The 13,730-nt window shown below is 37.1% G+C and overlaps 1 protein-coding gene across 1 annotated transcript; it reads left to right on the forward strand.

Moving 5' to 3' along the window:
- The first annotated feature begins 2,735 nt into the window (after positions 1-2,735).
- On the forward strand, positions 2,736-12,924 carry LOC147866694 (alpha/beta-Hydrolases superfamily protein). Its single transcript, XM_087317147.1, has 8 exons — positions 2,736-3,128; positions 6,765-6,794; positions 10,825-10,951; positions 11,029-11,175; positions 11,658-11,788; positions 11,866-12,003; positions 12,089-12,187; positions 12,562-12,924. Exons 1-8 carry the CDS (start codon positions 2,868-2,870, stop codon positions 12,778-12,780), a joined length of 1,152 nt encoding a protein of 383 aa, XP_087173273.1. The 5' UTR covers positions 2,736-2,867; the 3' UTR covers positions 12,781-12,924.
- Positions 12,925-13,730: the final 806 nt, after the last annotated feature.

The raw sequence follows: 13,730 nt of genomic DNA on the forward strand, positions 1-13,730 counted from the left end.
CAACAAACTTGAATCATTTAAAGTATTCATTAAGAAACTAATTAAAACTTAAATAAATTACAAAGTTAATCAATATGTTTATTAAATATTTCGAAAACATACACACAAATAGTTAATCCATAATTTGAAGTTTGATGCAAATTGTTAAGCTAATAAAGGTTCTAAACTACTAATTTGAACCATTGAATCCTTGACCCAAACCAATTTGTTTGCATTTATTCGAGCTTAAATAGAACAGAACCGAACTAATAAAGTTGTCAAGTGTGCTTTGGCAGCGCTATTCAGCCTAAACCGAACCATCATTAATTCCTAGATACAACTAGTAATTACACTTGCCTATAGTCTATAGATACAAATTTACAACATGTACATATAACATTAGATGCACTCCTCCCTCCATAATATAAATTCCTTAAAATATATAGAAACTCAAGCTTTTTCTTACTAATTTTTTAACACTATATTTCATACATGCACCCCTCACATTCTATCATGAATGTTCATTAACAATAATTTGAGATTGTTTTTTATTAAATTGTTGGCACGCCGCACTAACGCACTATGTGTCAAAGTTAAAGTTTGTCCTACAATTTGCATTTTTTAAAATACCACATAACATGTTCGATAGAAAAGTAGATATATTCCATAACCTTAAAATCCTACTTTAATATATCTCAAAATCAATCAATTCAAGTGGATGGTTGCACTAATCCCAACATCAATGAGCATCTTTTACAATATATGACTTAACTTCAAGATTAATACTAATTACAATAATAAATGTTACAAATGATATGTTAATTAACATTGTTACCGTGTTTGTAATTAAGACTTGTTACATTCACTCCCTTCCATTATGTATAGTCACACGTTTGTGACTTGTCCTTTAGAAGAAGGCAAGTGTACACATTAAAAATTCTAATGTATTATATAATAATAGTAAAAACAACTAAGAGTAAAGTGGACTCATAAGAAATTATTAGAAATAATAATTACGTTCTTGGCATTTCGTTGTAGTCAATAGATATAACATCCTACTCAAGGGTTTAATTAGCTTTCTTATTATTGTGTATATCATGCTCGTTGCTTGTGTATATATTACCATTGTGATTAGTGCTAATTTCCCTTGTAATTATCGCTCTTGTTTCAACCTTCATCACATTGCTTAACTAGGCAATATTGTAATAAATTAATTCTTAACTAACCCATGATTAAGTATGCAAGTTCTTTTATTGCATCCTCCTAGTCAAGTGATGAAATTTGTGTAAATTTTTAAAATATGAGATTAGGCATTTGGTGTATATCTAGTTATTGACCAAGCACACGAGGTTATAACTTACAGGACCAACATTTGGGTAACAAGTGAACATTTTTCGTGATGTCTTGGTCATAAAATAGACATTGCAAGTACATTGACATAGACATTTTTACATACTATACACAATGCTAATAGTAAGAGGTAGTTCATCACATCATATTATTCGTAATTGCATTGACAATATACTTCCTCTATTATGTAGGAACATTTAAAATAAGGTGCATTACATTCACTCCCTTCCATTCCTTGTAGAATCACGCATTCGTTGTGTGTCTTTCCCTTGTCCATTATCTAGAGACCACATAGTAATGAAGTATAACAATTTACTAAGTAACATAGAATATTATTACAACTAACTTTTACGAACATTTAATTTAACTCAATTTCGTCATTGACATTTAGATGTCCACATTGAGTGAAGTATCATAATCCAATTGGATTTGTAATTCTAGGTGGGCAAAGCGGGTTATGCACGCAATGTCTTAACTTGTTGGGATTTTGTAAATTTGATATTTTGTTCCATGAAAACATGTTCGCAAGAGTGACATCAACATATTTTCAACATTACAAAAAGTGAAAAAGGCAACACGTCGTCCTTCAAAAGGCAAAGAGCACACATTCTAATTGTTAGCAAAAACAACCTAGAACAAAGTGGGTGGTTCATAAGAAGCTCGTTAGAAACAAATACACGCCACCCTATTCAAGGGTTTTGTCTTAAATCGTTGACCTTCAAAATGCGATGCTAACTATTAGCGAGAGGAGGGGCGCACATGATACCTTAAAAACCACTACCCTTTAAAAAAGCGAAGCCAAACAGCGAGAATGCGATGAACCACACAAATCACGTGCTACATCGTCGTTCAACACAACTGTCCCTCGAGGATGCAACACTCTTCAAATGAGACATGACACATCACATCACACACACTGTCTTAAAACTGTTGTTCCGGAAAAACACAATGCGACTGCTAATAAGGCTCGATGCACTACATTGGGCATGCACCATCCAAAACAACTATGCCCCTTCAAGAATGCAATGCCAAATAGCGAGGCGCAACAAAATGCATCGTAACACAACGGGTAGATGTGTAGGCCCGAGAAGAGATTCCGAATATTTGTTAAGGCACTCGCGGGTTAGTTATGCAGCATGTGAATCTCAAGCTGGGCTGAGAAGAGATCCCGAATCTCATCGACACACTCTCTTTGCTCGTGCGTGAGTTAGTTATTAGGCATGTGAATCTTATGCTACCAATGACCGGTAAAGGAAGGGGGTCATCACTTACACAGCAATTGCCTCCACCACTAGCAAAGAAAAAAACAACTGCAGGACAGCGACAGAGATTCCATATCCTCAATGATTTGCTTTTACTTTTCGTCCTCGTTTTCCCGTGTTTCCTTCTAACCCTAATATTCCGCCACTTCCAATCTCTCTCAATTCTCTACAGACGAGAGAGTAAAGCTAATCCCTCCTCCTCCGCCTCCTTCTTCTTTCATTCTGGAGGAAAAGAAGAGGCAAGAAGAAGAAAGAAAGAAGGAAGAAAGAAAGAAAATGTTCTATGATCTCATTCTGCACCTCAGCAATCCAGTAACGAGTCTAGGGTTAGCTTTTACTTTCCTGTGCGCGCTTATTGTGGGCTCTTTTGTTCAATCCGTGAAGAAGAATGGAAGTGAACATCTCAAGAAAGGAGAGTCTGTTCGTTCAGAAGATATCGTAGGGGATCTCGGGAACCTTGACCATGCACCAGCCCGTAGACGAGTTCGTGCTGAATTCCAGGAAGAATTGAAGAAATTGAATCACCCTTTCTTTCAGGTATGCACATGCTTGTGTTTGATAGAGAGAGAAGTAATATAGATAAAATAGATTCTGCTATTGTCGTTGGGAGAAAGAGAAAATAAAGAAAATGACGATCATCCATGGGGGACAGAAATGAAATAAACGAGACTTTAATATCGTATTCTGGAGAGAGGGAAGAAAATGGAATGCCATACAGATAGATTATGTTATTGTCCTCTGGGATTAGAATTAGAATTAGAAATTTTTATCGTCCATAAAGAGGCCAATTTTGAGCTATGAGACCATAGTATACATGTGTTCTTGATATGTGTCTCCTTCCTAAGAAGGGGTATTCATACATTGAAGCACAAAGTCTCCATGTGTGTAAATCGTTTATTGTCCATAAAGAGGCCAATTTTGACCTATGGGACCATAGTATACATGTGTTCTTGATATGTGTCTCCTTCCTAAGAAGGGGTATCCATACATTGAAGCACAAAGTCTCTATGTGTGTAAATTGTTTCGAGAGGGAGATAAGGTGGAATGACATGTAATTAGATTTTTCTTTTATTAGAAAAAGAGAAAGAAAGATATATTGACATCATTGAAGAGGCTGAAATGGCGTATCAGATGACATGAGAGATTAGAATCCCAAATAAATACAACTAAATTAATAAAGCTGCCTAAGGTACCGGATAATCTTGTCATCTAAGAACTTACCTTTTTGAGCTTAGGTGGATCAAAACTTCTGCGTTTGAAAGATCTCCAACATGGGCAGATCCACCTTTGCTGCTGGGTGATATTGGACTTGATTTTTTGATAATATGGGTGATGGGCCCATGTCCTGGTGGACATGGCCTAATGTTATGGTCGAGGCCCTATGTGCGTATCCCTTAATTGACTTGTATCATGGGGAGTAATGGGGCTAAAGAAAACTGTGATAGTTTGTTGTTGATGAGGTTTTGCCGTTTTATTGCTGTCCTTCAAGAACTTCTCCCTGCACCTCTTAGTTTCTAGCAGGAACAGTCTCAAGCATTGTTGATCTTCATACTCCATTATCTTGCAAAATGGGCCAAAGACTTCTTTGAAATGGTAGTAGCGTTCCCCCCCGATTTCATAAAAATCAATATAAGGGCAAACATAGCTTATGTGAACAGATTTTCAGCCACATTATACAATTGGAGCACATAAGATAGATATGTATCAATATAAGAGGGCCTCATAAAAGATGTCCTTATTGGGGGCCATTTTTCTACCAAGAGGTGTTGTGGGACTGATCTATGTTTTTCCATTGTCTACCTTTTGGATTGCTCTATTCCTTTCCATCTTGGACTGTGGTCATTTACAAGTGTAGACAATCCATGCTATATTGGGATGGAGTTAGTTTATTTATAATTTTATGCCATGTGAACTATGGTTGCATTTGAAAGAGAGAGAGAGAGAGAGAGAGAGAGAGAGAGAGAGAGAGAGAGAGAGAGAGAGAGAGAGAGAGAGAGAGAGAGAGAGCTATATTAACATCTGTTAAGAGGCCAACAATGTTTTCTGGTCTTTGAGAATAACTAACCAAAATAAATACAACTGAACATATGGTACTAAAGGATCTATATATCTAAGGATGTAAGATTCTAAACTTAGATAAACTGAAACATGTTTCATCAAAAAATTTCCAACATTGGCCACTCCAAGATGGAGAGATCTCCAAAGTGAAGGAAGCACCTTCATTTTTTGTGAGAAGGGTGATGAGTCCATAATCTAGGTGGTCATGGCCTACAGGGATGGACTTTGTTATTGCCTGACAAGATAGTTAAATATCTTTTTAACATCCACAGATACCTATTGTGGCCAATGAAATGGGGCCTAGCCCATGGCAAGGATAAAATATTGGGTTCTCTCAAATTTTTTTACTTTTGATGCTATGGTGTAAACCACCAAGCCAGCAGATACAGAGATAGATATATTGTTCTTGGGGGTCAAATATGACCTATGGGACCAAAAGTGAAACATTCTCATGTAGTATGTATGGTGTTGAACAGTGACTGAGAAATCAAAAGTTTAGGTTGCATTTGAGATTGTACATTGTGATTGTGAGAAATGTGTGTAGGAATAGGTTTGGATTGACATTGGGAGGAAGTAGTTGTTTTGAATTGACAATGATGGAAAAGAAAAACTCTGATGTGATCAAAGTTACTGTATTGTAATAGTAGGTAAAACTCAGACTCATGAACTTGTTTAGGGCAAAATGTGTATAGCCAAGGAGTCTTCTCATGTTTACTTGTTTCTCATGCAATTCTAGGAAGTTGATGTGAGAGTTTTTTTGAACTTTGAGCATGTACTTAACAACCCTTTCCACGCCCATAATCTCAGTGGGTAGTTATCCAGTCTCAAGAAGTAGGACAAAAAGCACCATTTGGGAATACAAAGATGAAATAGCAACCTTTTTTAGTTTTTAAGCTAGGATTTAGAAAGTACCTGTCTTGCTATGTGCTGTAGTTTGACCTTGACATGATTTGATCACACCCAAGAAGCCCCCAACTTGAAAGAAAAACACTTTAGCATTAATAAACTTAGGACTTCACTTGACTTCAACAGAGGGTCCTATTATTTAGGCTCTTACTGGGAAGTGATGTTTACTTGACTTCCATGGAGGCCCATTATTCAGGCATTTACCAGGAAGTGACATTGATCAATACATGCAAAGGATTATAGGCATCATTGAACTTGCTTCAGCTTTTCTGTTAATGTGCAATATGTGGCAGTAGCTCCTCACACTAAACTGTCTTTAGGATCCAATGGGCTTTCTCTCAAGCAAGTATTTACAGAACTCCAATGCCAACCTGGCATATCTATGACGAGGAAGCTCCCACAATTTAAATGCTTGAGCACAAATTAACATCCCATATGCTTCTCCTTTTTTCCTAAGTAAAACTTTTTCTGTATGCATACGGACACTTCTGATGTTTTTGTCGTCTATGACTAAGCCAAAGTAACATTTATGTGAATCATCTTTGATGGGATAAAAATGTAATTTTCCTGTTGAAGAAACAATCACAAGCAAAGGGGTTTGATCTGTTGATCTCCAAGTCTATAGACAACTACACTAATCAACTTATACATGGGTCTTATTTATGAATATTTTTGTACATGCAACCAAAAAAGGATATTGATAGAATGCAAATAAGATTAACGTGGCAAGTGAAATATCCTTATCAATCTTACTGGATAAGGGTGGATAGGTGGCAATATGCTAGATCAGTCTTGTATTATTTATAAAAGGGCTTGTACATTGCATTTCTAAATAGTTAGATAGCCATATTCTTCACTTCCGTTTTTGTTAATCATTTAATACTTCCAATCCACTCTTAATTAATCACGTCACCCTCCTTGTCCTCTTTGTGAGCTTGGATTCTTTGTCCATTTTAAAGTGCTTGCAATATAAATGACGCATACATTTTTATGTCATCAGGTATCTAAGACAAAAAAAAGGAATATAATATAAAGTGAAAATTGCAAAAAAATGGGAGAGCTGATTATGGACTTTGAACCATTAGGGTAGGGGGGATGGGAGCTTTAAATCTAGAGAATCATAGGAAACTGTGCGTGCATGTGTTTGAGGGATGGAGAGTGAGGTTTGGAATGACATAAGTTTTAACATGCCTTTTTTCATGTCTGCAGGAAACTTTGGAGGGAGTGAAGGCTGAAGAGGTGAGTCTGAACTGAGAGAGAGGGGAAGAAAATTATCGTCTATTAATGACCAAAATTGAACCATTAGACAAATTATGATTACAAATATGGGGACATTCATGTTATCTATTCTAAAACGAAAAATAAAAACATCTAGGTTTCCCAAAAATCTACACAGTGATCTTAGACATGAAGCAATTATTTTGGAGATGGTTTACAAGCATGAGATGCATAACTAACAACTAATGCAAGTGACAGATTGATCTTAAAGATGGTTTACAAGCATGCAAATGCATACGTGGTAGTTGTGCATAACTTACATGCAATGTAAAACTAATATTATGCATACGTAACATGTATATTGAGGTGACATCCTATCTGAGGTTGACTGGTATGGTGGAGTGATGCTGCGATAAAGTTCACCAAATGCATGAGGCTGACCTCATGTAGATCCTGCATGGCAAGTAATAATCTCTAGCTATGATTATGAAATTGGATTGTCTTGTATGGTGTGTTATTTGCCCAGCTGATGATGTTGTCAGAGTTGTAACAAAACCCGGTTGATACAACTATTAAAATTTTCATCTAAAAACAGGTGAAAGTAAAGCAAATAGATGAAAATAAAGTTCCTATCATCTTTCTATTGTGGTCAATCACTAATCAATTGAATCAGGGATGAAACTTTGCTCGGGTTTCGTCCTTTGGTCGAAGTTATGGCATTGTCCGTGTGCGTTTTCTTGCTCAATGGTGACTCATTGGCATGCTATTAGTGGTGGTGTAGCCATATGGAATAAGTCAGTGATGTGTGATTGCCATTGCATCCTAGTGCTAAAATAAAGGTTGATTCCATATGCTTTCAAAGCTCGAGCCAGCTCTGGCCAGGGTGCTGTGAGTTAGCATTCATCATTTGTCAAATGTTGGTAAAGGTCAGATAGAGGATGGCACACTTTCTCTCTCTGATGTGCTTATAAGCTTGACACTTGCACATACAATATTCATGACTCTTTACATCTCTTTCACATAATTTGCGAAATCTTTTGATATGCATTCAAAGTTCTTGTCCTGCTTCGATCTCTAGTTAGTGGGAGTAGACTTTGAGTCAGCCTATTGCTTTGCGAGAACTATGGGACATGTAGATGTCCGTGTACCTTGATCTTTGTATGAATCCATATGTGCGAAGTTCATGAAATGGTCTTTTGTAATAAGCCATCTTTGTTAGAATAAGCTTTTTTGATATGATTCAAATATTTTGGGTATAGGGTTGCCATAGTTGCCAAATATCTTGCCCTATGTATAATTTTGGAGATGCATATTTTATTGGAATGATGCCAAGTTCTTAATGTCGAGGCCAATGTTGTTGAACCACCTTGTCACTTGCGAGTACCACCACTATCCTTCTCCCACTCTCTTATCTTTATTTCCTCTGATGCTTTGAATGCTTTACATGTACTTCTTTGAGGTGGCATGGTTCTCTAGTTGATGAGATTCACCCTTTGGAGTAATGCTTCTATCATCATGGGGGACATGGTCAATTCTGCTTGGATGATCTCTCAGTGTGGAAGCTTTGCAATTATCATCCAGGACATCATCATGACTAGTGGACACTCTATTTGTATCCATGTATAGATGAGAAGTTTAGAGCCCATATGGTTGCACCATACATGAGTGCAGTGGTGACCATGGTGTCAAATAACCATACTTTGTATGAGGCTTCTAAAAGTGTGCGTGGCGGCATTGTTGTCCTGAGAAAGAAAGAAAGATATATTAACATCTTTTTAGAGGCCAAAATGGCCTATAAGACCAAACAAGAGATTACATCTTAAGTGTTGTCTCGTCTTGAGAACAACAAATCAAAATAAAATAAATATTACTCTGTAAATATAAACTAAATAAGATAAAAAGAGATGAGGGAAACTGGTTTTTGGCACATGTGAGATTCTCAAGTTAGATGTATTGTAACTTTCTTCGAAAGATCTCTAGCATAGGTCGATCCAGAATGGAAAGGTCTTCGAAGCGAGGGAAGCACCTGCGCTGGCGGGAGATAATGGCTTTTATCTGTTGATGAGGTTGTGGTCCATGGGGCTAGGGCCTATGTGCACGACAAATCATGATTACAAATCTGGATGAATTAATGTCATCCATACTGGAACAAAAATAAAACCTCTAGGTTTCCAAACTTAGTAATGGCATAGGTTTTTCATGTTATCTTAATGCATGTGGTGGAATGGGTTTTTCACTATCTGAGAAGCAATCGTGATCTGGCCTTATGATTGGCAGTCTGTCTAGGGTTCCAAACTTAGTAATGACAACTAAACATGAAGGTTGTGCTTCTTGTGAAATTTAAGCGAACACCTTATGGCATGATCTGGACTGGAAACAGTTTACAAGCATGAAGTGCATAGCTAATGTGTATGAGAGTAGTGGTGACTGGACGTCGTATTCAAAGTTGATTGGTGCAGCATAATGGGTGCAATAACAAAGTTTAACAAGTGCAGATTGAACATGGCAAGCAATGAACGCCATGATCTTGTAATGGTATAGCCCATGTGCGGTATATCCTGATATTAACGGTCTCTTTGCAGTTAATCTTGTCGTCAAGGCAATGTAGGTGACAAATTATCCTTTTCTGCTCAGCATTCAAATTTGCTTGCACTGAATGTTGTACAGTCAATGCAACATAAGTCACAAATTATTGTTTTCTGCTCAGTATTCAACTTTGCTTGCACTGAATGTTGTAGTTAAGGCAACGTAGGTCACATATTATCTTTTTCTGTGCACTTTCTATTTTCAATGTGTGATGCGTGCTATCACAATGGTTGATGTGCATGCCCAAAGCTTTGCTATCATCCAGCCACCCTCGGAAAATTTCCCTATATTAAGGCAAGCTTGATTTAACACATGTGACTGAGTTATGTGAATGTTGTGAAGCTACTGAAGATGACCAAACAATTCAATGGCGTATGAGATTGTGATGGCAGCAAAGGATCAATAAGAAGAGCTTTAATACCAATGTCACAAGCTAGTGTGCGCTCCCTCTCTCTCAGGAGGAGGTCGTGGTGAAGGTGTCTACTAAGGCTTGTCCTCCAACCATATGATATGCTCTTATATAGTAGTCTCCATGCATAAGGATTAGTATGCATATCCACCCCCTTGCCCATGTAATGTTAAGGTTGTCTGTCTACAGTCACATCCAGTGACATCTTAGAATGGCCCCATGACACGTTTGTTCATGATCTGCAACGAAACTAACTAGAAGTTTAGTTGTGGTGAGGGTGTTTGTTAAGGCTTGTCCTCCAACCATATGATATGCTCTTATATAGTAGTCCCCATGCATAAGGGCTAGTATGCATGTCCACCCCCTTGCCAACATAATGTTAAGGTTGTCTGTCTACAGTCACACCCAGCGACATCTTAGAATGGCCCCATGACACTTTCGTTCATGACATGCGATGAAACTAACAAGAAGTCTAACCAGACAGGATCCCGCCATGACACTGCTACAGTTGGTGAGTTGTTTTCTATTCTTTTCATATTGTGTCTTGATCAAGTCATCTTTGCAGTCTTGAGGAAAAATTGTGCCACTGCTTGATTTGATAATGCATGTAACCATTATTTAGCCACTGGGATGCTCCATTTTAGCATTTGTAAGAAGTCGCACCCATGCCATTTAGAAATTTTTTACGCTTTTCATTGCTATACTCAGAAGCTTCCATGTACATGAAAGAAAACACACTGGTCATGTGCTTGTTTATCATGTTCATACTGCGTTTTTTGCATTAGTAGAAAATTACCTTGCCGTACATGATGAATAGAAGGTTATAACTGCAAACAATGCTCAAGTGTTCTTCTCTTTGTCCTTTTCCTACGTCAAATATGTGGAGATTGGTATTATAATAATCTTTGTCTTGTTGATTTGCTACATATTTCTTCTGCACTTTATTATACATCTTTTATCTCTCTTCCACTCTCTAGACTAGTTATATGTGTTTATTTTGTACACTGTCAATTTGGATAGTTTAACAGTATATTTACTTGGTTCATGCATTTTCAGTGCTACAAAGAGAACTCTCAAGGGGTAGAAATATTTACTCGAAGCTGGTTGCCAGTTTCAGGAGCTATAAAAGCAACAGTATTCATTTGTCATGGATATGGTGATACATGTACATTTTTTTTCGAAGGTATCTTTTGTACATCACTTATTTTCTGTAGTTTCCAAACCCTTCCACTTTTAATAGAGTCATTCTGCCAATCGTAGGTGTTGCAAGAAAGCTTGCAAAAGCTGGATATGCAGTGTTTGGAATGGATTATCCTGGATTTGGCCTTTCATCAGGGTTACATGGTTATATTCCTGGATTCAGTAAACTTGCGGATGATGTTATTGAGAACTACTCTAAAATCAAAGGTTATATTTTGGAGTCTTTTAAAGCTTAAACTATTCTTTGATCGATGTTCTGTATCTTTGATTAAAGCATCTCTGAAATGGTACGAGCATCATATAATCATGCATTTAAGATGAGGTCCATGACTTGGCAGGAGGTCCTCCCATGTCCAATACCATGGGAGAGGACAATGTGCTCATAACTTGGGAAGTGATGGAGCCTCATCCTTAATAAGATGGGGCTCATAGAATGGCAGAGAAGGAAGGAGAGTTGCACAATAGATGCAACCTGTAGATTATATGGAGACCATAGCATCCAGACTGTGGGTGAATGAGTGTCTGTCGACTGAATTAATAAGCCCATCTTTAGCCTGATTGACTACTTAAATGTATGACCACATGTATGTTGATAACAGAAACTATCAATAGAGTCCTAAAACAAAGTTTTGTTTTTGATTAGTATGCTTTGCAACTCTTTAACTAATGACATGTCTTTTATTTCACAGAGCAACCAGAATTTAAACGCCTTCCTTGCTTCCTCTTTGGTGAATCTATGGGTGGAGCAGTAGCGTTGATGGTTCATCTCAAGCAACCTGATGCGTGGAATGGTGCAGTTCTTGTTTCTCCCATGTGCAAGGTATTTACTTAATGTTCTTTATTTACACTTCTTTTTGCCTTTAACATCTGATGCTCAGTTGACTCAAATCATGGCAGATGGCCCCAGATATGTATCCACATTGGTTACTCCTAAGAACTTTAATCTTCCTTTCCTATTTCTTTCCAACTGCAAAACTGGTACCAAATAAGAACTTGGCAGACATGGCCTTCCAGGATGTGGAAAAGCGAAAACAGGTATATAATAGACTGACGAAAATGGAAATATTGAAGTGAGAATCATTAGAGAACTTATTTGCGTTCTTTTTGTCATCTTCATCAGACAGCATATAATGTAGTGGCTTACAAAGATAATCCACGTTTGAGAACAGCACTCGAGATGCTGAAAGCTACTGATGAGATTTCAAGCAAGCTTAATCAGGTGATAAACACTTAGATGTATGAAAGTTTTTATTAGACTTGTCTCACATGGGTTGTGGAAAACGAACTTGTAAAGTCATTCTTTTAGGCACTCTACGCAACCTTATAATATAAACATCAATTCTGTTTATCATAATTTTTTATCTCTTGCCATAGTCTTGAATCCACAATCATTAAGGTTTTAAACATATGCTTTACAATTTTACAATCTTGTTTGTATATTTAGTTGTATAGATGCTGTGGGCATATAAAAGCTATACTTACTCATGCTTTAGCAGATATAGTTTCTTACTATATATTATCTCCACAATGGTAAGTTGTAGTATTTTCACTAATATTTGCCCCTATTCTTGTGAATAACCTATTTTATGGCAGGTTTCATTACCCTTGTTGGTTTTGCATGGTGAACTCGATATTATAACAGATCCATCGGTTAGCAAAAGCCTTCATGAACAGGCCAGGAGTGCTGACAAAACGCTTCACATATTCAACAACGCATGGCACAGTATTCTGGAAGGAGAATCGGATGAAGTAATTTTGCAGGTGTTTGATTATATTAGGTCATGGCTTGATTCGCATGCTGATGTGAGCTGAAACCAATAATTTTAGTGCCTCTAATTGGTTCATCCACAAGAAAAGCTCACTTGACTCATATGAAGCATATCCAAAGTGAGTTGTAATATAGAGAGCAAATACTCAAATTTGATTATTGGAATAAGTCAAAATCTGGTTATAATATTCTTGATTTGTTTGTTTTTCACACAAAGTATACATGCAATATATGTGCCAAAAGTCATGGCTTGATTCACATGCTGATGTGAGCGGAAACCAATAATTTTAGGGCCATTGGTTCATCCACAAGAAAAGCTGACTTGACTCATATGAAGCACATCCAAAGTGAGTTATAATATAGAAAGCAAATACTCAAATTTGATTGTTGGAATAAACCATATCTGGTTACACTATTCTTTATTTGTTTGTTTGTTCACACAAAGTATACATGCAATATATGTGCCAAATTTGTTCTTGTCAAGGGAGTTCAACTCATGAGATTGCCATTGAATTTCTTCTTTTATTTGCAAGAATTTGGATTGACATGAATATTTCATAAACTATTTACACGAGTCTTAGTTTTGAAACAAACAAGTACTTGTGTTATGCCCCTATTTCATGGGATAACTTAAAAAACAATAAAAAGCGAGTGGAAAACAAAGTTAGGACAGGAAACATGCTCTTTTATTATATTACGTTCTGAAATCTTATAACAGTACCAAATTGCAACAAACCAAGATTTGGAGTCAAGATTGAATTGGGACAACTTGGAACGAGTTGGGACAACTGCCTAAACAGCTAAGAGAGAGAACACTACACACTCCTTAGAGCTAAAATGGTGAGACCGAGAATGCTTACAAATGAGAACTGATCCTCATTATTTGGGCAAAAGATGGTTATTGGCACTAACTGTTGGGATAGGGTTGGGACACCCCAATGTGGTGCCTTCTTTGGGATTGGGACTCGGCTTTGTACATGTTTGCATGTCCTTG

Source organism: Azolla caroliniana, unplaced genomic scaffold (assembly GCF_043228905.1).
Source record: "Azolla caroliniana isolate FFs.n. ecotype wild unplaced genomic scaffold, voAzoCaro1.0.p SCAF_3, whole genome shotgun sequence".
In the NCBI taxonomy this organism is placed as follows: Eukaryota; Viridiplantae; Streptophyta; class Polypodiopsida; order Salviniales; family Salviniaceae; genus Azolla; species Azolla caroliniana.

Bases quoted from the DNA above. Each gene is read 5' to 3' on its own strand.
- LOC147866694 (XM_087317147.1), top strand. From the start codon at position 2,868: ATGTTCTATGATCTCATTCTGCACCTCAGCAATCCAGTAACGAGTCTA. The intron at 6,795-10,824 runs GTGAGTCTGAAC...ATGCATTTTCAG, and splicing joins AGGGAGTGAAGGCTGAAGAG to TGCTACAAAGAGAACTCTCA. The intron at 12,188-12,561 runs GTGATAAACACT...ATTTTATGGCAG, and splicing joins TTTCAAGCAAGCTTAATCAG to GTTTCATTACCCTTGTTGGT.